The sequence below is a fragment of the Gorilla gorilla genome, chromosome 2 (assembly GCF_029281585.2).
Source record: "Gorilla gorilla gorilla isolate KB3781 chromosome 2, NHGRI_mGorGor1-v2.1_pri, whole genome shotgun sequence".
Classification (NCBI taxonomy): Eukaryota; Metazoa; Chordata; class Mammalia; order Primates; family Hominidae; genus Gorilla; species Gorilla gorilla.
The window spans coordinates 141,998,355-142,026,136 of NC_086017.1; the positions used below are offsets into that span (position 1 = coordinate 141,998,355).

General features: G+C 40.9%; 1 protein-coding gene and 1 long non-coding RNA gene across 3 annotated transcripts; both read left to right on the forward strand.

Moving 5' to 3' along the window:
• The first annotated feature begins 14,326 nt into the window (after positions 1 to 14,326).
• Positions 14,327 to 26,811, forward strand: LOC129532672 (uncharacterized). The gene is made up of 3 exons (XR_008678513.1): positions 14,327 to 14,609; positions 15,462 to 15,536; positions 26,671 to 26,811. It is a non-coding gene; the product is annotated as an uncharacterized lncRNA (long non-coding RNA).
• On the forward strand, positions 17,967 to 18,674 carry LOC101143444 (glutathione S-transferase omega-1-like). Of its 2 annotated transcripts, XM_063703535.1 has the most exons (2): positions 17,967 to 18,332; positions 18,432 to 18,674. In XM_063703535.1, the coding sequence occupies exons 1-2, from the start codon at positions 17,967 to 17,969 to the stop codon at positions 18,672 to 18,674; spliced, it is 609 nt and encodes a 202-aa protein (XP_063559605.1). The 2 variants fall into 2 exon arrangements, with proteins under 2 accessions (XP_063559605.1, XP_018878708.1); XM_019023163.3 differs by having other exon boundaries at positions 17,967 to 18,674.
• Positions 26,812 to 27,782: the final 971 nt, after the last annotated feature.

Here is a 27,782-nt window from a genome sequence, read left to right on the forward strand (position 1 = left end):
ACAGACACTTCTCAAAAGAAGACATTTATGCAGCCAAAAAACACATGAGAAAATGCTCATCATCACTGGCCATCAGAGAAATGCAAATCAAAACCACGATGACATACCATCTCACACCAGTTAGAATGGCGATCATTAAAAAGTCAGGAAACAACAGGTGCTGGGGGGCGTGTGGAGAAATAGGAAGACTTTTACACTGTTGGTGGGACTGTAAACTAGTTCAACCATTGTGGAAGTCAGTGCGGCGATTCCTCAGGGATCTAGAACTAGAAATACCATTTGACCCAGCCATCCCATTACTGGGTATATACCCAAAGGATTATAAATCATGCTGCTATAAAGACACATGCACACATATGTTTATAGTGGCACTATTCACAATAGCAAAGACTTGGAACCAACCTAAATGTCCAACAATGATAGACTGGATTAAGAAAATGTGGCACATATACACCATGGAATACTATGCAGCCATAAAAAATGATGAGTTCATATCCTTTTTAGGGACATTGATGAAACTGGAAACCATCATTCTCAGCAAACTATCGCAAGGACAAAAAAACCAAACACCGCATGTTCTCACTCATAGGTGGGAATTGAACAATGAGAACACATGGACACAGGAAGGGGAACATCACACTCTGGGGACAGTTGTGGGGTGGGAGGAGGGGGGAGGGATAGCATTAGTAGATATACCTAATGCTAAATGACGAGTTAATGGGTGCAGCACACCAACATGGCACATGTATACATATGTAACAAACCTGCACTTTGTGCACATGTACCCTAAAACTTAAAGTATAGTAATAATAAAATTAAAAAATTAAAAAATAAATAAGATACATGGGAAGGGGGTGAGAAGGGCAGAATTGGGAAGAGGGAGAAGCTGGCCTGCAATGTGTTCTTAACTGAGGCCTCAGCTGACCTATGGAGAGCTCTCAAGAGGTCTCAGGGTACCATATGACTTCTACTTTTTCTTTCTTGAAACCCTGTGACTGCTATGAGACTGCCATGTAAAAACACCTGGCCTAGCCTCCTTCATGATGACAGACCACATGGAGAGAGATGCCTGGTTGATACCCAGCAAGTAAGTAGGCCACTTAGATCATCCAGCCCCAGTCAAGCCACCAGATAAGTCCAGCTGCATGAGTGATCCCAGATGATATCAGTAGAAGAGACCATATAGCTGAGTTCAGACTAAATATCTGAACCACCTAAAAACCACAATAAGCAGAAAAAAAAAATTGTTTTAAGTCATTAACTTTTGGGGTAGCTTGTTATGCATCAATACCTAAGTGATACAAGAGGCAATACTGTAGGAGGTTGAGAAACAACAAGATAGTAGAAACATGATGCCTGGGCTGCCTCACAGAACAGAGAGGCCTGAATGTGCTAGATTATTATATGAGACAGAAACTTCTATCTAGTTTGAATCACACATGACATATTATTTCATTTCATTTTCATGCCATCTATGAAGTAAATAGGAAGATTATTTTATTTTATTTTATTTTGTTTGTTATTTTTTTTTGAGATGGGGTCTGGCTATGTTGCCCAGGGTGGTCTCAAACTCCTGGGCTCAAGTGATCTGCCTGCCTCAGCCTACCAAACTGCTAGGATTATAGGCATAAGCTACTGCACCCGGCCTTCTTTATTTTATAATGAAACCAAAGCTCCCGATGGTAAGAGAAATTTTTTATACCTAGTGGTTTAAGAAAAAAGCATTCAGGAAGCTTAAAAGCATTTTTGGCAAGGACCTGTGGATCTGGACAATAAGATGATTTTAACACTAGGTTTGAATTGCTGTCTCACTGCAGGAAAAAAAAATTATGTAGCAGTTACTATTTGAGAGCTTGGTTAGAGAGTCTAGCAGGGGAGTGCATCTACTCATATTCCCTTGATCAAATAATGGTCCTCTACTCTCAAGAAAGGTAATCTTCTTCATCTACATGTACAGCTTCAGGAGGGATGCACATGGAGCAGAGAGGGAAGGAGACACCCTCCTAGCCAACCTGGCCGGCCTGATCAGCCAGCAACCCTGGTGATCAATGGGGTGACAGATGTTGCAACCAGATCACCCTCACAGCCATATTACTATTTGAAAAATGCTGTTCTCAAGCATTTTATATTAATATATTTACTCAACAAATATTTATTGAACTCCTGCTATGTGCATCACTCAAGACATTTGGGATACATCGGTTAAAACAAACAAAAAAACCAGAAAATGATGTCTGGCTTTGTAGAGCACGTATTTTAGCAAAAGGACACAGTAAAAAATAAATAAATAAGTACAATCATTGGTATATTAGAAGATGATTACAGCTATAATGGAAAAAAGCAAAGTAGAGTAAGGTGAGGGACATGGGTGGGTGGAAGCAGATTATACTTTAAATAGAGAGGCCAAAGTGGACCTTTCTGAGAATGCATTTCAGCTAAGACAAGAAGAGAGTGAGGCAACATTCATTTGTGATAAAAAATACTCAAGCAACTAGGAATATAGAATAACTTCCTCAACCTGATAAAGGGCATCTACTAAAAACCCACAGCTAATATTAAACTTAAAGATGAAAGAATAAATGGTTTCCCCCAAAGATCAGGAATAAGATAAGGATGTCCATTCTCGCCACTTCCATTCAACATGGTAGTGGGGATTCTAACCAGGACAATTAAGCCAGACAAAGAAGTAAAAGGAATCCATATTGGAAAGAAAGAATAAAACATTCTTTATTTGTAAGTGCCATAATCTTATATACAGAAAATTCTAAGAAATCCACTTAAACTACTAGAACTAATAAATGAGTTTGGCAAAGTTTAAGGATGTAAGATTAATATACAAAAGTAAATTGTATTTCTATAAGCTAGCAATAAACAGTCCAAAGATGAAATTAAGAAACAATATCCATTAACAATAGCACCAAAAAGAATAAAATACAGTATTTACTAATAAGTTTAGCAGTAGAAGACCTGAACACTGAAAGCTACAAAAATACTGAAAGCAATTAAAGGAGGCCTAAATAATATAGAAAGACATTTCCATGTTCACAGATTGGAAAACTTAATGTTGCTAAGAAGGCAATACTTCCCAAATTGATCTATAGGTTTAACACAATCCCTATAAAAATCATAGCTTTCTTTTTACAAAAATTGATAAACTGATGCTAAAATGTATACGTCAATGCAAAGGACCCAGAAGAGCAAAAATAATCTTAGAAAAGAACAGACTTGGAGAATTCACAATGACTATAAAGCTACAGTAATCAAGACAGTGTGGCATAAGGATATATATATAAATAAATGGAATAGAATTGAGCCCAGAAATAAACTCTTGCACTTACAGTTAACTAATTTTTGACAAAGGTGCAAAAGTAATTTAATGTGGGTAAAATAGCCTCTTCAACAAATGGTGCTGGGACTACTGTATATTCACATGCAAAAATATAAATTTGGACCTCTATCTCACATTATACAAAAAAAATTAACTCAAAATGAATCATAAGTTTAAATGTAAGAACCAAAATTATGAAATACTTAGAAGAAAATGTAGGTATAAATCTTCACAAACTTGGACTGGGTAATGATTTGTTAGATATAACACCAAAAGCTCATGCAATAAAACATTAATAAACTGGACTTGATCAAAATTTAAAACTTTTGCATTTTAAAGGACATCAAGAAAGTGAAAGTGTGTCAGAAATTGGTGGGTTCTTGGTCTCACTGACTTCAAGAATGAAGCTGCAGACCCTCGCGGTGAGTGTTACAGTTCTTAAAGACGGTGTGTCCGGAGTTTGTTTCTTCTGATGTTTGGATGTGTTCGGAGTTTTTTCCTTCTGGTGGGTTTGTGGTCTGGCTGGCTTCAGGAGTGAAGCTGCAGACCTTCACGGTGGGTGTTACTGCTCCTAAGGCAGCACATCTGGAGTTGTTCATTCCTCCTAGTGGGTTGGTGGTCTCACTCGCCTCAGGAGTGAAGCTACAGGCCTTTGCAGTAAGTGTTACATCTCATAAATGCAGTGCGTACCCAAAGAGTGAACAGCAGCAAGATTTACTGCACAGAGCAAAAGACCAAAGCTTACACACTGTGGAAGCAGAGCCCAGCAGCTTGCGGCTGCTGGCTGGGGCAGCCTGCTTTTATTCCCTTATCTGGGCCCACCCACATACTGCTGATTGGTCCATTTTTCAGAGAGATGATTGGTCCCTTGTGACAGGGTACTGATTGGTGCATTTACAATCTCTGAGCTAGACCCAAAAGTTCTCCAAGTCCCCACTAGATTAGCTAGACACAGAGCACTGATCGGTGCATTTACAAACCTTGAGCTAGACACAGGGTGCTGATTGGTGTGTTTACAAACCTTGAGCTAGACACAGAGTAGTGATTGGTGTATTTACAATCCTTTAGCTAGACATAAAGGTTCTCCAAGTCCCCACTAGATTAGCTAGACACAGAGCACTGATTGGTGCATTTACAAACCTTGAGCTAGACACAGAGCACTGATTGGTGCATTTACAATCCTTTAGCTAGACATAAAGGTTCTCCAAGTCCCCACTAGATTAGCTAGACACAGAGCACTGATTGGTGCATTTACAAACCTTGAGCTAGACACAGGGTGCTGATTGGTGTGTTTACAAACCTTGAGCTAGACACAGAGTAGTGATTGGTGTATTTACAATCCTTTAGCTAGACATAAAGGTTCTCCAAGTCCCCACTAGATTAGCTAGACACAGAGCACTGATTGGTGCATTTACAAACCTTGAGCTAGACACAGAGCACTGATTGGTGCATTTACAATCCTTTAGCTAGACATAAAGGTTCTCCAAGTCCCCACTAGATTAGCTAGACACAGAGCACTGATTGGTGCATTTACAAACCTTGAGCTAGACACAGGGTGCTGACTGGTGCATTTACAATCCTTTAGCTAGACATAAAAGTTCTCCAAGTCCCCACTAGATGAGCTAGACACAGAGCACAGATTGGTATGTTTACAAACCTTGAGCTAGACACAGAGCACTGATTGGTGCATATACAATCCTCCAGCTAGACATAAAAGTTCTCCAAGTCCCCACTTGACTCAGAAGCCCAGCTGGCTTCACCCAGTGGATCCCGCACCAGGCCCGCGTGTGGAGCTGCCTGCCAGTCCCGTGTGGGGCGCCCGCACTCCCCAGCCCCTGGGCAGTCGATGGGTCGGGGAGGCTCGGGCTGCGCAGGAGCCCACTGCAGCAGTGGGGTGGGGTGGGGGGTGGTGCGGTACTTGGGCATGGCAGGCTGCAGGTCTCAAGCCCTGCCCCGTGGGGAGGCGGCTGAGGCCCAGCAAGAATTCAAGCATGGCGAAAGTGGGCCGGCAGTGCTGGGGAACCTGGCACCCCCTCCACAGCTGCTGGCCCGGGTGCTAAGCCCCTCACTGCCCTGGGCCGGCGGTGCTGGCTGGCTGCTCTGAGTGCGGGACCTGCAGAGCATGTGCCCACCTGGAACTCATGCTGGCTCACGAGCACCGCATGCAGCCCGGGTTCCTGCCCGTGCCTCTCCCTCCACACCTCCCTGCAAGCAGAGGGAGCCGGCTCTGGCCTTGGCCAGCCCAGAGAGGGGCTCCCATGGTGCAGCGATGGGCTGAAGGGCTCCTCGAGCATGGCCAGAGCGGATACTGAGGCCGAGGAGGCGCTGAGAGCAAGTGAGGGCTGCTGGCACATTGTCACCTCTCAAAAGGATGCATAGATTGGAAGAAAATATCTCCAAATCACACATATAAGGGTCTTGTTTCCAGAACATATAAAGTACTCTTACAACTCAATTACAAGAAGACAAGTCACAGAATTTAAAATGGGCAAAGAATTTGAATAGATATTTCTCCAAAGGAGGTATATAAATGGCCAATAAGCAGATAAAAAGATGCTCAATATCATTAATTATTAGGGAAATGCAAATCAAAACCTACTGTACGTTCACCAGAGTGGCTAGAATCAAATAAGTATGGGAGAGGACATGGAGAAATTGGAACCCTCTTATACTGCTGGTGGAGATGTGAAATAGTACAACCACTCTGGAAAACAATTTGGCAGTTCCTCAAAAGATTAAAGCTAGATTACCATATCACCCTGCAATTCCACTACTAGGTATATACCCAAGACAACTGAAAATATGTTAACACAAAGATCTATACATGAATGTTCATAGCAGCATTATTTATAATAACCAAAAAGTGGAAACTCCATCAAGGGGTGAATGGATAAACAAAATGTGGTAGAGATCCATACAACGAATATTATGAGACCATAAAAAGAAATGAAGTACTGATACATGCTACAACATGAAAGAACCTTGAAAACACACTAAGTGCTGGGAGGGACAGGAGAAGTGAAGAATGCTAGCTAAAGTGTACAAGGATTCTTTCTGAGGTGATGAAAATGTTCTAAATTGATTGTGGTGATAATTGCATGACTCTGTAAATATGCTACGAACCAATGAAGTGTGTATTTATTTTTATTTTTATTTTATTTTATTTTTTTGAGACACAGTCTCACTCTGTCACCCAGGCTGGAGAGCAGTGGCATGATCTCGGCTCACTGCAACCTCTGCCTCCTGGGTTCAAGCAATCCTCCTGCCTCAGCCTCCCAAGTAGCTGGGATTACCGGTATGCACAACCATGCCTGGCTAATTTTTGTATTTTTAGTAGAGATGTGGTTTCACCATATTGGCCAGGCTGGTCTTGAACTCCTGGCCTCAAGTGATCCGCCCACCTCAGCCTCCCAAAGTGCTGGGATTACAGGTGTGAGCCACTGTGCCAGGCCTGAAGTGTGTATTTAAAGCAGGTGAATTTTATGACATGTAAATTCTGTCTCAATAAAGCTGTCCAAAAGTGGAGGGAGGGGAAGATGGAGTGAACTATGTAGATATCTGAAGAAAGAACATTCTAAGCAGAGGGAACAGCCAGAGTGAATCCTCTAAGGCAGAAGAACAGCTGGTGTGTTCAAAGACAGCAAGGAGGCCAGTGTGACTGGAATAGGTGAGGGAAGGAAAAGCCGACAGGAGACAAGGTCAGAGAGATCATGAAAGGCCTGGTCATATAGGGTCTATAAGACCCTATAAGGCCATTGTGAAGACTTTGTCTTTCCACTGAATGAGATGGAGAGCTTTTGCAGGGTGGTGAGCAGAAGGATGACATTACATCTGATTTACATTACAAAAGAATACATCTGGCTGCTGTGTGGCTGGGCAAAGGTAAAGACAAAGAGACTAGTGAGGACATTGTGACCCATAAAGAGATGATGACGGCTTAGACAACATTGATAGGTATTAATGGAGATGGTGAGTAGTTGGGATTTGGTGATATTTAACTCTAATCCTCACAACTCTATGAGGTAGCTAATGACATCATCCACATTTTACAGATGACAAAATGATTACATATGATTTCACAGCTTGCAACATCCCACACAGAATAGGTCATAATTTTATCAAATGTTAAACCCAGGCAGTCTGAGTCCAGAGTCTGCATCTCACTCATCATCCTATACCACCCCTCTGGAAGCTCGTCTGTGTGAGAAATCTCACCTGTGCCTGTCAGTTCTGCCACATAAACATACGAGGATGTTTAAAAGTTTTCAAGCCACAGCTGTATGCTGGAATTCTCTTCCTAATAACAAGCAGTATTCGTGGGGTCTTGGTCTGACAAGTTCATACTCATATTGAAATAATTTGTTTCCCTGAAAAGTGAGCGAGCATCAATGCTGAGCTAGACAGAAAAAAAAGTTGAGGCCTAAAATGAGAAGAAAAAAAACAAGGCTGAAAAGTATGGCATTGCTCTAACAAGGAAGAGGAAAATAAATTCATGAGAAGAGAGACTCTGACAAATACCACAGAGGGGAATTATCCTATGAGCCTTTGTGAATTGAAATTTGGGGTTCTACTAAAATTATATAATGGGATTGGAATTCTTTCTACTTTTTAAAATGTTTGAATTGAGCCATTGTGTAGCTTTTACTCATAGCTCTGATGAGAGCCTTAACTACAATCCTGAAAGCTTATTCTGGCCCTAGTCTGGCCTATATCCAAGTTTTCTATAAATCCAAATATTTGAATTGGAAGGAAATTGCATGTGATTGGTTTTTCTTTTGCTTCCTCCAAATAATGGCATCTATCAAGGGTAGATCAGAACACTTTGCCAGAATTCATACTTGCCTCCCCCACTTCTCTCCTCCCTTCTTCCCATCCTCTTTAAATCCAACCCATACTCCTTCCATTTATAAAAGGATATTTTATTTTATAAACAAAAAATAAAATTCAAAGATCCTCCTGTTATTTATAAAGTTTTAGTGCTGCAAAAGGAATAGCACTTGAATATAAAGTTTTCTTTTTAATTCTCAGCAAGGCATGTTACTTCTATAGAAGGGTGCGCCCTTACAGATGGAACAATGGTGAGCACATACTTGGACAAGGGAGGGGAAGGAGTTCTTATCCCTGATGCACATGGCCCCTGCTGCTGTGCCATTCCCCCATTGGCTAGGGTTAGACTGCACAGGCTAAAGTAATTCCAGTTGGCTAATTTATAGAGAATGACAGGGTGAGTGCTTTGGCGGGAGTCAGGGCAGAGCCGGTAGCAGGTAATTGGAATGAGTCAGGGTGGAGCAGGTAATCAGAATGAGTCAGGGTGGAGTAGGTAATCAAAAAAGGTTGCTTTATGAGGAAGTTAAGTTTAAAAGTAGAAGGCAAAGAATTGAACATACTGACATATTAATTCTTTGAAAAGAAATTTAGAACTCATATCTAACACTCCAACCATCTGAATGGACCCCTCTCAGCCAAGGGCATTCCAAAGTTAACCCAAAAAACTAGTTCAGGCCATGATGGGAAGAGGGAGTAATTCATGCCTTATTATGCCCTTCTCCCTTTTGGAATTCAGGCACAGCTGACCAGCATCCACATCAACACAGACCTTAAGACTAATAGAACAGCCTCTTTAAATCTGATAAGAAACATTTATAATCTATTCTCTTTGAAACCCGGACGCTTCATCTGCGTGGTAAAACCTTGGCCTCCACCACCCCTTATTGTAATTCAAACATTCCTTTCTATTGATTCCAGGTCTTTAGATAACAACACTTTCAACCAATTGCCAATCAGAAAATCTTTGAATCTGCCTATGACTGGGAAGCCCCCTTGTCCTGGCTTTCAGTTTTTCTGCTTTCCAGATCAAACCAATATAATACATCTTACATGCATTGATTGATATCTTATGTATCCCTAAAATGTATAAAGCCAAGTTGTGAGTTGTAGCCTGACCACCTCGGGCACATGTTCTCAGGCTCTCCTGAGGGCTGTATCACAGGCCATTGGTCACTCATATTTGGCTCAGAATAAATCCCTTCAAATATTTAACAGAGTTTGACAATCTTTTCATGGACAATTTCCAGTTCTGCTCTGTGTTTCGGCTTCTTGTGGTCATGTGAGACTCATCCCTTTTACTGTTTCTGTGCATCCCTTCCCCCAGCCCCCACCCTGCATCCTGTAAGGATAAGATGCTTGGAGCAGTAGCTACCACCTTGCAGCTGGAGGAGAACGCCAGGAGAATTTTAGAGTGCCACCTCATAGTGAGATTCTCCTTCCTCCAACTTCTTATTATAGGAGCTATTTCATGATTTTGTTGCCTCAATTTAGTTTTCTATTATAGCAGAGGTATCCTAAGGAATCAAATAATTACCAATCTCACCTTTTCTTTTTTCTTCCACAACTCTTCTCTAATATTGGATCAGGGTAGGGGAGTTGGGTAGAGGGGGATATTTGCCTTCACCTGTACCCCAGCCAGTGCCCAGTCATAGTAGGTCTAACTTTCTAAACTTCTGGATCTTCTCTCCCTCCCTTCTTCTCCTCCTCACTGCTCTCCCCCATGCCCCCAGCAATCAAGTCCTGTAAGAATCAGGATCCACTTTCAAAAATAACAACTACATTTTCCACTGTGGGTCTGTGTCATAAAGGAATGGCAAAAGGTTAGTGTAGTAGCAGCTTCCCACTGACTAGTCTGTAATCACCATTCTTTCATGGAACTCAATCAAGTATCTCATTACATAAAATACTGAACATTATTTTGTCATTTATTTCCTTGGTTTAACCTGCTGAAATAAATAGTTCCCCCAATTCAAAAGCAATTTAAAAAGCAACATGGTTTTGTAAATTGTATGTATTTTTTAAAGTTTGGGTGGCAAAAAGTAAATACCTTGTCTTCTTTTATACACACAATAGTATTGTATAGACTTGAGCTTTGCATGGACTGCCTTTATCTGCTTCTACAGTATTTTAATAAATTCAGCTCAGCTAAATTCTCTGCTTTCCTCCATGACCTTTCTTTACTGTGACATTATCCTGCTGTGATTGATGGGAGCACTGTACAATGTACTGGCATATTATAAAAATTGTATTTGGGCTGCCTAACTTACTTTTGATGAAAAACTTTAGTATACCTGCTAAAGCAATCCCTATTCCCTATGAAGACCAGCTTGAGTTTCTATTCCCTTTTTCAATTTTTTTTATGAGTTTGAATGAACTTGGAATCTGTCTCAGACTCAGGAGCAGAACACACTTTATGTTTCTGCAGAGTTGTTTTTCATCACAAACCAATAAACAGTAGACAAAGCTCTCTGTGGAGTCTGCTCATCAAATCAGATCTACACTGTATCACTATTTAGACAAAATGAAAAAAGGCCAAGAAATCAGGCACATCCACAGATATATGGCAACCTCTATGATAAGGTTGTCATGACCCTGTCATGAGACAGGGTCTGTCTTCCCAGAAATAAAAAGATGATGGGACACTCTGACAGAGGTGTCTCATGCGTTGACAACTTTCTTCACGGAGGCTGTGCCTCTGATCTATCTCCACTGCATTTCATTGGGAATTTAAATTATATCCAGACATGAGTATTTCTGAACTGACTTAAACTGAAAAATAGCCTTTAGTCTTTTCCTTCTTCTATGGATATTTGTTAAATCTTTGTTTGCATGTATATAGAAGCTGTCCTTAGGGGAAATAGAATTCAGCCCATGTAAGACAGTATTGAGTTTTCATAGTGTATCTGCCTAGGTTCACTCTAAGGGCTCTGCTGGTTGTTTTATCATCATAAACCACCTGGAATCTCTCAACAACACTGGGTACTACGTAAATTACATTCCAAGACAAGAAAGGCTGTTTTAAACCCTCTTCAAGAGAGTTTATATTGAAAAAAGGAAAGGATTCAATCACAAAAAAGTATGAGCATGACTTTGAGGGCAGTCAAAGGTGTCTCTAATCCTACGACTTGAGACTCACGTGACAGGACAATTCCATGTGGCAAAAGGGGCAGATGGAGAAAGGAGGGAACCTAGAAGTGTCAGGGAGGTAGTGTGGCATGGCTCTGATCCCTGCTCTGCCACATAGCAGTGATGTAATTGTAGTGGGCACTTCCTAAGGCCACCTCCAATGAGTCACACCCTTGCATAATCCTACATCCTTATGTAATCCTCTCCCTTTGAGTGCAAGTGGAAAGTGTGACTTGCTTCTAACCAACATAATATGGCAAATGTGATGGAATGTCACTACTGATGGAATGTAATTACGTTGCATTATATGGCAAAGGCGATTTGATGTCACTCCTGTGATTTATGTTATGATATATAAAACTCCATCTTAGTTAACTAGAGTGAGAGACTTTGCTAGCTTTGAAAAAACAAACAGCCATATGAACTGCCTATGAAAAGGGCCATATGGGAGGAACTGTGGGTCATCTCAAGGACCTGAAGGGGACCTCCAGCTAAAAGCCAGTAAGAAGTTGGGGCCTCAGTCATACAGCTGCAAGGAAATGAATTTTTCCAACAACCTGGATGAGCTTGGAAACAGATTCTACCCCAGTCAAGTACTCAGGTAAGGATACATCCAATCTGACACTTTGATTGAAGTCTTATGAGATCCTGGGTAGAAGACCTAGACCAGCTGTGCCCAGTCTTCTCCCATGAGGACTTTGAGGTAATAGATGTATGTTGTTTTAAGGCACTAAATTTCTGGTATGTAATTTGTTATGTAGCAATAAAAAAATTAATACAGTAATCTAGGAACAAGTTTTTTCTTTTTCTCTGAGTCTAATTCTCCTCATCTATATAATGGGGATAATAACATCTACTTATAGGTAGGTTTAATCATCAAATAAATTTTAGCTCTTGCTAAAATGGTAGTTGTTTTATTGTATTATTAATATTACTATTCTTTTCTGGGTACATGAGACCCAGAGCACAGGCTAAGGGTTTCAGGAGTTGAAGTCTGATGCTGGGCCCTAGCCCACAGGAACCCAGGGAATGCCATGCATGAATAAAGAAGAAATACAGCCAGCTGTTCTGTCTCGATTTTCCTTGAGGCTGATACAGTGGTGCACTAAATCTTTTTCTGTGATCTACTCTGTGCCCAGCAATATGCTAAATATGCTAGGCACAGACAATACCAAGAGAAGTAGGAGGTTCTCCCTGCCCTTGAAAGTGTCCAGGCTAATGGCCGTAATTTAGACTCTAAGACTCACATTGCAGTTCTGTGTTCAGAACTGGGATTCCAAAATTTGAGGGCAACCAGTGCCAAGCTCTGCATATTTTAGGGTGCAGTGGGAAGCTTTGAGGCTGCTTACATCCTTGGGTGTCCAATACCTGGGGTAAGTAAAGGCTCCCTTAACACAGGGAGCAGGAAAGGCTGAAGCCAAGGGAATGATGTTGCCCCTTGGCATCACTATCATGAACTATCTTGAATCTCCCAACAAGGCAGGGCACTGTGCAATTGACATTCCAAGACCAGGCAGGCCTATTTTAAATCCTCTTTAAGAGGATTCACAATCCACCCTCTTGCTGCACTAGCATGGGTAGAGCAGGAAAATTCTCCATATTATCATCGAAGCTGTAAAGGTTTGGGAGATGGGTCATTCAAAATTTTCAGAAGTTCTTGAAAGCCAAATGTTAGTGGATGAGGAACTAAATTGGCTTCTGTTTCATCTTTGTTAGGTTTCTACAGCAATGTTATCTTGAATGGTTTGTCGACATGTTTCACTGAGAAAACTTAAAGCAACTCTGGTAATTACAAGTGGAACCTTGTTACAAGTGGAACCTTGACAACTTCAGAAGTGACCATCACAACCAAACATTCCCTGCTCTGAATCACCTGACATTCATTGTCTCACTCACACCAGCTTCTTCAGGTGGCCCTTGATGATCTGCCTGCTTCCACAGAGGCTCAGAAAATTAGCCTTTTCTTTTTTTCTAGATTTCACTCTTCATGATGGATGTGAAAGACAGTAAAGTATGCTAGTTAAAACCCAGCCTCTGGAGACAGACTGATGTGGGGTAAATCCAGCTTTGACACTTAACAGTTCTCTGCTCTTGCACAATTTTACTTAACCTCTCTGAACCTGAAATCAGGCTAGTTACAGCATATTAGTGAAGCATACATCACAGAACCTGAACATAGGGAGTCTTCATTAATGACAGTTATTATCATCATTATTAATATATTATAATCACATGGCTATTGCTTTGTACTTATCATATAGTCATTAATGTCCCTAGAATAGTGCAGATCGGATGACCCCAGTTATAAGACCCTGAGAAGCTTAACTCAGCAAAACTAAGTTGTTTAAATCTATGTTCTAGCTCAGAGGTTGGCAAAGTTTCTCTGAAAAGGGCCAGATAGTAAATATTTTAGGCTTGCAGGCCATATGGTCTGTGTTGCAATTACTTAATTCTGCTATTATAACTCAAAAGCAGCCATAGACAATACATAAGAAAATGAGTATGTTTGTGCCCCAATTAAATGTTATTTACAAAAAGAATTGGCCGTTTGGATTTAATGCATAGGTCATAGTCTGCCAATCCCTGCTCTAGCCCCTTGTCCATGTACAGCAAGGTACTCCCAAACAGAACGCTAATGGGAAGGGCATGTGGCAGAGTAGACACAATAGAGTTTGAGTCTCAATTTTGTCATGTCCTGACTGTAGCATTCAGGGAATATTACTTAACTCTGTAGAATTCTGAGAATATTACTTAATTCCTCCATGCCCCAGTTTCTTCCTCTGTAAATCCTAGGCAATAGTACTTCCTGGGCAGGGTTTCTGAGGATAGATGACCCCAAGTATATAAAAGATAATTAAGTAAAAGAGATAACATATGTAAATGAGATAATGTAAGTGTGTATATTTCAGGCTTTTTTGCATGAATTTACTTTGTATCTATCTGTTCAACCGGATTATGAGTTTGTTGAAGACGAAACATCTGTTATCTATTGCCTTTATTTCTCTCATCCTTGTCTCTAGATCCTAGAAAAGTCCTCTGCACAGAGCAGGGCATGGCCTGCATTCCAAATTTTGTTATTCTCAAAGGTCAATTGTTCTCACTGGCAGACAACAGAAGCCAAGACTTGCTAAGTAAAACAGAAGACAAATTTGCTGGAAGGACATGTGAAAATGGGCACAAATTAGGGAGCAAGGTCATACTTGCATCACTGCTGTTAGGCTGCTACCACTGACTCCTCTGCTCCTGCACTCCCAACAGCACCATCAAGAAAAACCCCACACACAGTTCCTTCATCTTTGCCTTACTTGCTGAAGATTAGAAGTCCCAGGTAGGAGTCTTTCAATGACTAAGGCCAGATCACCTGCCCATATCCTGGCTACAAGGAAGCAAAGAAAGAAAATGTTAGCCAGCCCTTTTGGCTTTTGGAATGAGAGCATTTTACCAAGTCACTTAATGGTGTAGAGCTCCCCAGTAGGAAAGGTTTTAGGGGCTGGGCAGCTAGAAGAATGATAAATGGCTACTCCTCTGACTATCTGCTTACCTGGGCCACCTGTTTGTAGAAAACTTTGAGATCACAACATAGTCCACCACCATTATGACTTTCAAATTGGTTGCTTATTGCATAGGTAGTGGGATTTTAATCTAAGCCCTCCAGCCTCGCTCCCTTGGTTCCCTACAGTAGATACACCAGTGCCCCTTCCATATGGCCTCACTTTGGTGCATGCCAGCCTGCCTTCCAACAGTCAGCATCTACAACTTTGTTAGAGGGCTGCCCTCAGACTGCTGGAACCCACTTTGCCTCCATGCAGGGCAGATCCAAAGTGCCTGGGTAACTCACAACCCATCAGTGGTATCCTTTAACCAAAAGTTAATAAGTACAATGTATAAATACTCCAGCTCCCTTGCCCCTTGACTGGAATCATAATGAAGCGTGTGTTTTGCACCATTTTAAAAAACTTCTCCACAGGATGAAACTTCAGGTGGACACTATGGTAGTTGCCTTAATAGTGTCCCTTTATAGACTAGCTTCCTTATATTATTTCTTTCTCTCTCTTCTGCCCTTCTCTCTCAACATTCCAAATAGACTATGAGCACTCAATCTTTGTCTCAGCTTTGCTTCTGAGAGGAGCCCTGCTAACATATCTCTCTTATATCTGAGTATTGGCATGCTATTTTGCAGACATATCAGGAATACTGAGACAACTATTACTACAAAACTCTATAATTCACAAGAACACTTGCAGATACAAACTAGGTAAATATGAGATCAAGAATGTATTATTTTCTTTCTCTATTAGAATTACAGTGCTCTGTGTTTATATTAAATCTGCCTCTGTGATGAAAACACGGATGTCAGAAAGAAAGAAAAAAAGAAAGAATGACAGAGAGAAATGAAGGAAAGAAGGCAGGGAGGAGGGAGGGAGGGAGGGGAAGAGAGAAAGGAGAGAAAGGAAGGAAAAAAGGAAGGAAGGGAGAAAGACAGGAAGCAGGAAGAAAGAAGAAAGAAAATAGACAATCATTATTTAGGAGAATCAAAAGAGCATAAAGGAGATAGGCCTTGAAATTCCAGGAGATGATAAGAAAAATTGCTTTGAGGCAACAGGAGAGGTTGCCTCCTCAGAGTAAAAGGAGAGCTCCCTGTACTCTGGAAAAAGGAGATATGAGAAGCAAATGAGAAGGGCTGTAAATCACTGGGTAATCAAAGCACAAGTTATTCTGCAGGGCTCTGCAGAAAGCTTTCAGAAGAAGAAAAGTCAGATCAACTCTCTGTGCCTGAAAAAGCACAAAGCTGTCAATTCTTGAAATGGAGGGGACTCATCTTGGTATTTCTGATGGCATTCAGTAGTTGCAGTGGCTGCTGTCCTCCTCTGGGAATTGGGAGGAGGGGGCTGTTGCTGGATGTTCTTGTACAGGGAGGAAGATAACTTGAACATGATTTTTTCTCTTCAGTGTATCCTGAAAAATTGAATTGTGATGATAAAGATCAGGCAATTGTGCTGAAGCACTGAACTCTTTATGAAATAATAGCCGAAGTGCCAAACTCTAATCTTGTTTCTCTCTTTGTTGGAAAGGGGAGGGGTGGCACTTGTGCTATCACCTAACTATGCACAGGCAGGATGATGGAGTAATAGTTACTTTATGCCCTGTGACCAAAGTTCTCTTCGATGCAGGGAGCCAGCTAGGCAACCAATCTAATATGGAGGAGCCGAGATGTCCATTTGTATCCAGAGGAGAGAAAATCCTTGGGACCAAAGGAGGGTTAAGAGAAGTGGGGAAGGGGAATTGGCTGGTTGTGGAGATAAAATTTAGCAAAACAACAGACAAACTCCAACTCTCACCCCAAAAAAAATTAGGAAGGAAAAAAAACCTAGAATGAAGTTTGAGTGAGCAACCCTAAAAGCCGTTGATATCCCAGTATCCTGCAGAAAGTAAACTACATGAATTTGGATAGCAGAGAAAATCTAGTTAATATAGGAAATTCTGGCTAAAACATATTTTTTTGTGGACTTAGAACTGAATTGTGTCATAGTCATCAACTGCAAAGAAGATTCTAGACCACACATAAGGGCTACAGAGAGTTCTCACAGTGGTTCCAATAGCTAACACATGCTGGGCTGGTTATAAGTGGATTTTCCCCACTGATAATATCCGTTTTCTTCCCTGAATGTCATAACTGAGGCCTTGTTAGCCCCTTCTTCTTATGGAACAGAGAGCACATAACCTGTCTTGAGTCTTGGAAATGCCAATAGGTTTCTGTCATAACGGGTGTGGTCCAGGAAGCCCAAATCACACCGGCTCATCTATGGTGGCAGGCTGTAAATACATTTTTTTTTTAAAGATTACCTATTAGCAGCAATGTTGTAAGCATGGTTGATTCCCTCCCTGGACTGGTCACTTCTTTGTCTGAAATGCAAGGCATGATTTCTCCCAAGGTTTAACTGAAAGTAGTTCATATAATGATTCTGGATGATTTATGCACAGGCATGCAAATGCAATGAAAACAACATGAGGTCATTAATAACTGTAGACACTGTCAGGTGACAGATGAGAAATGAATGAGCTCCTGAGTATTTCTTTACTTAATCTTTAAAAACTGAGTTTTGAGGCCAGGCACGGTGGCTCAAGCCTATAATTCCAGCACTTTGAGAGGCTGAGGCAGGTGGATTGCTTGAGGCCAGGAGTTTGAGACCAGCCCGGCCAACATAGCAAAGCCCCGTCTCTACTAAAAATACAAAGTTAGTCAAGCGTGGTGGTGCATGCCTGTAATCCCAGCTATTCAGAAGGCTGAGGCAAGAGAATTGCTTGAACCTGGGAGGCGGACGCTGCAGTGAGCTGAGATTGCGCCACTGCACTCCAGCCTGGGCAACGGAGCAAGATTCTGTCTCCAAAAACCAAATAAGAACAACAAAACAAAACAAAAACCTGAGTTTTGAATTTTTTTATGAGTAACGCTAAATAGAAATGTATCTTCCTTTTTGAACTTAATAGTGTAGTTATAAGAATGTCATACTAATCTAAATGTATCAATACTCAATGATTACTCAAAAATATGTGTTTGTATAACTTTGGAGATTTTTTTTACTTCATAAAATATTTTAAAGTTTAGAGAGATGTCAAATGTTCAAAATGTTGATGTCGAGAGCCCGCGGCACTGGCAGCTTGGCCTGCGCTGCGCTGCGCTGCGATGTTAGAGGAGTCAGCCAGGAGCCTGGGGAAGGGAAGCACGCCCCTGGGGCTGGTCCCAGAGGGGCTGATCTGCATCTGCAGCATGAGGTTCTGCCCGTTTGCTGAGAGGACGCGTCTGGTTCTGAAGGCCGAGGGAATCAGGCATGAAGTCATCTATACCAACCTGAAAGATAAGCCTGAGTGGTTCTTTAAGAAAAATCCCTTTAGTTTGATGCCAGTTCTGGAAAACAGTCAGGGTCAGCTGATCTACGAGTCTGCCATCACCTGTGAGTACCTGGATGAAGCATACTCAGGGAAGAAGCTGTTGCCGGATGACCCCTATGAGAAAGCTTGCCAGAAGATGGTCTTTGAGTTGTTTTCTAAGGTGCCATCTTTGGTAGGAAGCTTCCTTAGAACCCAAAATAAGGAAGACGGTGCTGGCCTGAAAGAAGCATTGTGTAAAGAATTTAGCAAGCTAGAGGAGGTTCTGATTAATAAGAAGACAACCTTCTTTGGTGGCAATTCCGTCTCTATGATTGACTACCTCATCTGGCCCTCGTTTGAACGGCTGGAAGCAATGAAGTTAAATGAGTGTGTAGACCACACTCCAGAACTTAAACTGTGGATGGCAGCCATGAGGGAAGATCCCACAGTCTCAGCCCTGCTCACTGTTGTGAAGGACTGGCAAGGTTTCACAGAGGTCTACTTACAGCCTGGAGGCCTGTGACTATGGGCTCTGAAGGGGGCTGGAGTCAGCAATAAAGCTATGTCTCATGTTTTCCTTCACTTAGAAAAAAAAAAAGTTGGTATCAAAACTCTAATAAAACCTTAGAGAAGAGATCAAATAGTACACAAACCACAAAGGACTAGTAACAAGGAAGACAGGCAACCCTGAAGAAAAAAATGATGCAAAAGAGATGAAGAGTGAACATAAATCTCTCTGAAATTTTCCTGTATTAACCAGATAGCCTTTGCTGCCCACATTAATATACTAATATACTCTGCTTTCTGCAGAGTGATGGGACATTAACAGCTTTTTAATATTACTTATCCAAATTTGATTTTAGGTCTTTTTTCCTTTCTAAATCCCTTTTAGGTGAGAGCTAGAGTCTATCTATAAATAAATAAATAGAATGAATTTGAATAATCAACAACAAGTAATTAACATAGATGTAATTAATGTTAGAAAATGGCCCAAACTGGGAAGACTTCAATGAACTTGGTTTCTTTTCTTACAGTACCTTATAGTTCAGTTTAATATAACTACCTCTTTCATATTCAGAACAGAACAATGCTTCATTGCTTTAGCCTTTTCATGATAATTAACAAATTATGGAAAAAACCCACATTTTTGATTGTATATTTTTAAATTTTTCCATGTTATGATGTTTTGACATCTTAAAAAAACCTATCTGGCTGGGGAGAGACAGCCCCTTTCAGGGTTAGCCAATTCTTAGAGACAGCAAAAGACTCAGCCAGGAGCATGCATGCCTTTGATATGCAAACTAACCAATCCAGAGTCTTGCCTCAACTATCTGACTCATACACCCAAGAGACAATATTCCTCTGCCTTAATCATCCCAGTGCCAGGTACCAGGCAACTAGTAATACAGGAGTTAGAAAAAGCTATTTAGCCAGATGGTGAGGGCATAGGAGCTCTCGGTAAGGCTTTTCTTTTAATAAAAAGCAGCCCCCAAACCATTTGTTTTCTAACAAAGAGCAGCCTGTAAAACCGAGTTGCAGACAAGCCAATGGGTGAATGTATTCTAGTTAGTTGCTTGGTTGTCACCCATTGACTTGTGAATAACAGAGACTTACTACGACATCCATTTCACTTTATCTTTACCTTATTTTTCTCTTAAAAACATTTGTTCCTTAGTTTTTCATGGCAATTTTCCATACAAAAGCTTTGTATGGAAAGCTTTTATAATTGGTTTTTCAGGGAATCCAACCTTATTTTATCTTTGAAAATATCCTGAAGTGCCAAATAAACCAACAATCTGAAGCAGGGGAAGACTCTAGCCCCAGCAATACCTGCGACTACTAATGAAAAAGACTTGACGTACTGAAACTGCCTGAGATTTCTCACATAATGTCATCATTACGTGGATGTGCTTCAGTGCTCTGAAATAATGGCACTTTAATCTCAAGTCCACCTGCCACCATCTGAAAAGGGGGAAAAAAAAAGCCAAAGATATAAAATACTGAAGAAAGGTGAGGGTACTGCTTCATTACCCATACAATACAGTTTTATTTCAGTGCTACAATATAATTCTTTTTCCTTCTAGTACTAAGAGTTATTTAGTGTTATGCATTCAAAATATTACTTCATGATTTACCATGAAAGAATCTCATTTTACTGAAAAATTTTAGTTTTTGGTCGGGCGCAGTGACTCACACCTGTAATCCCAGCATTTTGGGAGGCTGAGGCAGGCGGATTACCTGAGGTCAGGAATTCAAGACCAGCCTGACCAACATGGTGAAACCCTGTCTCTGCTAAAAATACAAAAATTAGCCAGGCATGGTGGTGCGTGCTTGTAATCCCAACTACTTGGGAGGTTGAGGCAGGAGAATCCTTTGAACCCAGGAGGCGGGGGTTGCAGTGAGCCAGGATTGTGCCACTGTACTCCAACCTGGGTAACAGAGCGAGAGTCTGTCTCAAAAAAAAAAAAAAGTTTTTGTGAAACTGTTTTCTCTGTAAATAATCGGTTTCCTTACTCATTCTGAAATGCATTTATTGTCTGTAATAGCAACCCAGTGATGTCCTGGTGTTCTGCAGAGGAAAATGCATATAGAGCAGCAGCCAGGACAGATCAGTTAAAAGCTAAATAGCAAACATCCTGAGAATTGTAACGGGGATAATTAGATAACATCTAATTATCCCATTTCTGAGTTTACTTGATGCCTTTGTAACAGTCTGCACAATTGACATATTCCTTCTAAAACAAAAAACAAAAAAATTTCTTCCTTTTAGTCTGGAACACAATAACTCACTTATCCCATTCTATTGCACTTAATGGGTCTCTCTCTTTCTTTTTAATTTGCTTTTCATCCTCTAAATTTCTTCTGGCTATATCTATGTTCTTTGCCAGCATTTAAATCCTGGCTCTGCTGTATACAAACTATGCAAACTAGCTCCTATGCTTAACCTCAGTGAGCTTCAGTTGCCCTATCTATAAAATGGGGCTAATAGTAGCACTCACTTAAATATGTTGTAATGATTAAACTAACGACATAAGTAAAGTACAATCCTAGGCAGTGCTGGGCCTATCATAGGCTCCTCATATTTTCTTCTCTCTATCTGTTATCACCCTCAAAGACCTCATCTCCCTCATAGGTTTAGCAGTCACTGCATTTGAATGATTCCCAAGTTGACATATGCAATCTTGATATGCCTACCTGGGCTCCACTCTTGCATCTTCAACTCATGGTGGGCATTTCTCTCTGATAGTTCAGCTTCTCCTAAACATCAGTGTGTTTGAAATCAATCTTATCATCTTATTCTCACCGAAAAGAAAAGACTAAAAAATGGTTGAAAGTTCTTCAAAAACATAAACATAGAGTTACTATATGACCCAGCAATTCCAATCACAGGTATATACCCTGTGGATATATTAATACATATACATACAAATGAAAACATACGTCCACACTAAAACTTATACCTGAATATTCATAGCTGCATTATTCATAATAGCCCCAAAATGGAAACAACCCAAATGTTATTCAATTGATGAATTAATAAATAAATAAAAATAAAATGTACATCTATACAATGGAATGATAGCCAAATAAAGGAATGGAATACCGAAACATGCTACAACATGGATGAACCCTGAAAACATGCTGAGTGAAAGAAGCTAGACACAAAGTCCAAGTATTGTATAATTCAATTTATATGAAATAACCAGAATAGGCAAATCCATAGAGACAGAAAATAGATTAGAGGGTACCAGGGAAAAGGGAGATGGAGGAATCAGGACATGACAGTTAATGGGTACAGGGTTTTTTTGGGGGGTGCTGGAAACATTCTGGAGTTAGTGCTGATAGCTGCACAACATTGCGAATATACTAAAAACCACCAAAATGTACACTTTAAAAAGGTTAAAACAGTAAATTTTATGTTATATGGATTTAATCTCAATTTTTAAAAAAGAAGAAAAAAGCAACCTCTGTAGACAGCGGAGTGACACTTGTCCATGGAAGCGGGAGGAAATGGAGCCAGAGCTGCAGAAGGGGATCTCTGATCTCCAGGAAACCAAGATATTCACTAATAGCGTCAGAGCAAGGCCCCAGGGGATATCGCTGTGCTCACTTCCAAGAAGCAATCAGAATCTGACTCCCAAGACTCAACCAAATAGGTCATTATGCAGCTTTGCTGAAATATCTGCAAATTTAGACCTAAAAACTAGAAAAGGATAGAGATTGGAGGGTGAAAATAGCCAAAGGAAGGACTTGAAGTGGAAAAGAAGTTCCTCAGGGGGGCAAATTTATTATATTCTCTATTGTCAGATTGAACTGGAAGGGCAATAAATCATATGCCCATTCGGAGCCTCGCTCATTGCTAGCACAGCAGTCTGAGATCCAACTGCAAGGCGGCTGTGAGGCTGGGGGAGGGGCGCCCGCCATTGCTGAGGCTTGAGTAGGTAAACAAAGAGGCCGGGAAGCTCAAACTGGGTGGAGCCTACTGCAGCTCGAAGAGGGCTGCCTGCCTCTGTAGACTTCACCTCTGGGAGCAGGGCATAGCTGAACAAAAGTCAGCAGAAACCTCTGCAGACTTAAACGTCCCTGTCTGACAGATTTGAAGAGAGTAGTGGTTCTCCCAGCACGGAGTTTGACATCTGAGAACGGTCAGACTGCCTCCTCAAGTGGGTCCCTGACACCCGAGTAGCCTAACTGGGAGGCACCCCCTAGTAGGGGCAGACTGACACCTCACATGGCCGGGTACCCCTCTGAGACAAAGCTTCCAGAGGAACGATCAGGCAGCAACATTTGCTATTCAGCAATATTCGCTGTTCTGCAGCCTCCGCTGCTGACACCCAGGCAAACAGGGTCTGGAGTGGACCTCCAGCAAACTCCAACAGACCTGCAGCTGAGGGTCCTGACTCTTAGAAGGAAAACTAACAGACAGAAAGAACATCCACACCAAAACCCCATCTGTACGTCACAATCATCAAAGACCAAAGGTAGTTAAAACCACAAAGACGGGGAAAAAACAGAGCAGAAAAGCTGAAAATTCTAAAAATCAGAGCACCTCTCCTGCTCCAAAGGAATGCAGCTCCTCACCAGCAACGGAACAAAGCTGGACGGAAAATGACTTTGACGAGTTGAGAGAAGAAGGCTTCAGACGATCAAACTTCTCTGAGCTAAAGGAGGAAGTTCGAACCCATTGCAAAGAAGCTAAAAACCTTGAAAAAAGATTGGACAAATGGCTAACTAGAATAACCAGTGTAGAGAAGCCCTTAAATGACCTGATGGAGCTCAAAATCATGGCACAAGAACTACGTGACGAATGCACAAGCTTCAGTAGCTGATTCGATCAACTGGAAGAAAGAGTATCAGTGATTGAAGATCAAATGAATGAAATGAAGCAAGAAGAGAAGTTTAGAGAAAAAAGAGTAAAAAGAAACGAACAAAGCCTCCAAGAAATGTGGGACTATGTGAAAAGACCAAATCTACATCTGATTGGTGTACCTGAAAGTGACAGGGAGAATGGAACCAAGTTATTTTCAATATATTTTCTGTTTGTCATTCTTTCTCCTTGATATTTCTTCTTTAATCAACTTTTGACCAACAAGGCAAGTAGACTTTATAACATTTTACAAGTAAAGCAAAATCAGCCCTTACAAGGACTCAGTCTAAAGTCGGGTTCTTTGAAGGTAGCCTGTCAGATGACCTGATTACAGGTGATGAGAATATTTCAGGGGGTTTTCAAGACATTCTGTATCTGCCTCTATTGAAATTTCATTAACCTTTTGTTTTGGAAAAGTTTCCATGAAAAGGACCTAGGAGAAAAGCATTCCCAAATCACCCCACTCAGACTGTAGAACAGATCTTAATAGCCACTAACTGAAGTAGTCCATGTGTTCCCACAGATGGCTGTGAAAAATGAATCGTGCTTATCAATTCAGGAAAATGGAAAGAAAAGAACAAGGAGTATAGAACTTCAGGATTTAGCCATTCCTATTCAGGGTCTCATGAATGACCAAAGTAAAAAATCTCGAGTTAGTTTGCTCTTCCCAAGTTATTTTCTCCCCAATCTCAATTTCTATAATGAAGTGTTTCCAAAAGGGCAGACACTGCCTTCTGATCCTCTGTTGTACTTCACATGATTTGAAAATGATGGAGAAAAGCTAATGCACTCTACCTGGTTGTATTAATTTGCTAGAGCTGCCTTAACAAAGTACCACAAATGATGTGGCTTAAACAACAGAAATTTATTGTCTCACTGTTCTGAAGCTAGAAGTCTGAAATCAAGGTGTCAGCAGGGTTGGTTCCTTCTGAGGGATGTGAAGGAAGGATCTGTTCCAGGTCTCTATCCCTGGCTTGTAGATGGCTTTCTTCCTTGTCTCTCTTCACATCATCTTCCCTCTATTTGTTTTTATGTCATGGTGTCCAAATTCGTTCAAATGTCTGTTATCTGTATTCAAATTTCCCCTTTTCATAAGGACACTAGTCATATTGGATTAGAGTCCACCCCAATCTCATTTTAACTTGATTACTTATATGGCCTTATATGGAAATAAAGACCCTATCTCCATATAAAATCACATTCTGAGGTACTGGAGGTTAGGACATCTATATATTTTGGTGGGGTGGAGGGAGGGATGCAATTCAACCTATATCACTAGTCTATGCAACTTAATGAAGAGCTGAGGAAAAAGCCCTTTCTCTTAACATCTAGGAAACCCTTTCAGGGATGAATCTAGAGGAGTTTGGTACTGGGCCAACCAGGAAGTACTGGGGCCAGGGGCTGTAAGGTAGTTCAGGAAGAAGTATATGCAGAAAACTGGAGATAAAATGCTGTGTGGAATCACCAGGAGTCTTGAGGACAAAGCCATAATCAGATGACCTGGAATCTGACCAAACTGAGTCACACAGGCAAAAATCAGAATCTATGTCCTTGGCATACATCAAAGATGCTCAGCAAGAATTGAAATGAAAAGAAGTGCAGAGGACCAAGCTGGGCACAAATGCAAGACAAATGCAAGATAGGATTATATCATCTAGGAAGTCTCAGTTTTAAGCAACAGAAACTGACTCTGACTGATTTTTAATAGAAAAATGAATCAATTGAGAGGATACTGGAAATATAAGGAAACTATTGGAGTTGAATGATACTTTTATTATCTTAAATGATACTTTTATTATCTTGCTTGTGGTGGTGGTTTTACAGATGTAAATAGAATGTATGTCACAATTTATCAAATTGGATAATTTAATATAGAATGTATTGTATGTCCATTATATCCCAATAAAACTGCTTTTAAAAAAGGTATTGGAACCATATGTTACACTGATGCTGGGAGTGTAAACTGGCACAGTCACTTTGGAAAACTCTTTGGCAGTATATATAAAAGCTGAGCAAATGCTATATTCTATAATCTACCATTTTCACTTCTAGTTAACCACCCAATAGAAATGCATACAAATCTTTAACAAAAATGTGTACAACAATGTTCACAGCAGCACTATTCATATTAATAAAAATGTAAACTGCCTAGATGCTCATCAGCAGTATAATGATATGTATAAAGGGTTAACCCTGCAGGCCTGGGCTACTCAAACCCTGTATATTCCCAAGTTCTTCAGCAATGGCCCTTAGCCTGATTCCTGGGAAAAGGTGTCTGAGCCCTTGGACAATCGTGCCCGAAAAGAGTATCTTTTTATGCCTAATGGCTTGGGCTATGCCAGCTAGTTAGCACTAACAAAATGCCTATTTTTGTATGCCTGAGGCTTTAGGCCTCACTGTATCCATTTGACCTATGGGGGCTGGAGACTGAGTAGTTCAGTCTCCAGTAAATATCCTGGATGCCAAGGCTCAAGTAGCTTCCCTAGTTGGCAACACTTTGCATGTGTTGTCACATACCATTGCTGAAAAAATTGAGCGCTATCTGCGTGACCCAACCAGGAGATGATAGCTAGAAACTTGTGCCTGGTTTCTCCTGGACTCAACCCTGTGCACCTATTCCCTTTGCTGATTTTAATCTGCATCCTTTTATTGAAATAAATCTTAAGCATGAGTATAACAGCTTTTCTGAGTTCTGTGAGTCTTCCCAACAAATCGTTGAGCCTGAGGGTGGTCTTGAGAACCCCCAACACAAATGCATAAATATTATAGTATATTTATAGAATGGAATACTTTGCTATACTAGTAAGAGTGAATGAGATACAACTAAACCAAACAACATGGATAAATTTCACAATCATAATGTTGGACATACACAACAAATGTGGTATGATTCTATTTGTATAAAACAAAACAAGACAAGTAGAATTAATCTATGATGCTAGGAGTCAGGATTTTGGTTATCCTTGGATGGCAGATGGTAGTGACTAGAGGGGGAATGAGGAAGCTTTTAGGATGTTGGTAATATTCTGTTTCTTTATCTGAGCACTGGTTATAAAAATGCACTGTCTGTAAAAATTCATTTTGTAAAAAAAAATTTATGTGCGTGTTTTTCTGTATATATGCTATACTTTAACAATGCAAAATGTTAAAGGATACTGGATGGCATGCAGAATCTTTGGAAGAACAACCAGATTGCCAGGCAACACAGCTAGAAAAGTGCCCCAAATCTCACCACAGAACAGATTTAATGAAAATCGCACTTCTGCACTGCTGGGCCATTATTACTATGACCACTGAGAATGCTGCCTCTAAAGAGTGGATGGAGCTGCTTTCACTGCCCTGCTGCTTCCTGTCCCTAGAATAAACTCAGTGTGGTCTCTGCTTCTTCTCTGACTTGCTTCTTTGCAGTTTCTATGATGGCAGACAAGCTCTGCCTGATTAGAAGAAATTATAGATGCTGGGTAGTCAAAAGAATGAGACGGCCGGGCGCGGTGGCTCACGCCTGTAATCCCAGCACTTTGGGAGGCCGCGGTGGGTGGATCATGAGGTCAGGAGATCGAGACCATCCTGGCTAACACAGTGAAACCCCGTCTCTACTAAAAATACAAAAAATTAGCCAGGCGTGGTGGCGGGCACCTGTAGTCCCACCTACTCGGGAGGCTGAGGCAGAAGAATGATGTGAACCTGGGAGGCGGAGCTTGCAGTGAGCCGAGATTGCGGCACTGCACTCCAGCCTGGGTGACAAAGTCAGACTCTGTCTCAAAAAAAAAAAAAAAAAAAAAAAAAAGAATGAGAAAAGTCCACTAAAGTTTATTGTATCTGGAGATCTAAATTTGATTTTTAAAATATTTATTGAGCCCCAATTATATGTTGGGCAACAAGTTAGAAAGGCCTTTACATATATAAAAACTCTTGATCCTGAGAACTGCTCTGTGACAGAGCATAGACCCCAGAGAGACCTTAGAAATATACTCAAGGTCCCCTTGAGCATTTAGCTGGGTAGTGATCTGTGTATATATGATCTGCAAACTACCTAAGGCTGGGGAAGAAACATCCAAAAGAAGTAGAGAACAACAGTACCTAGTTAACATGATGTCAGGAATAGTACCTGTTCTTAAGCCAGTTGGGGAAAAACTCAAAATTCCTGATGCATTGGGTAGAAAACTCAGGAAGGTTTTATTTTACTAAGAGGAAATAATTAGCTCTGACTGAATACAGCTAAGAAATCATAAATCATAGATGTGTACACCTAACAAATCATAC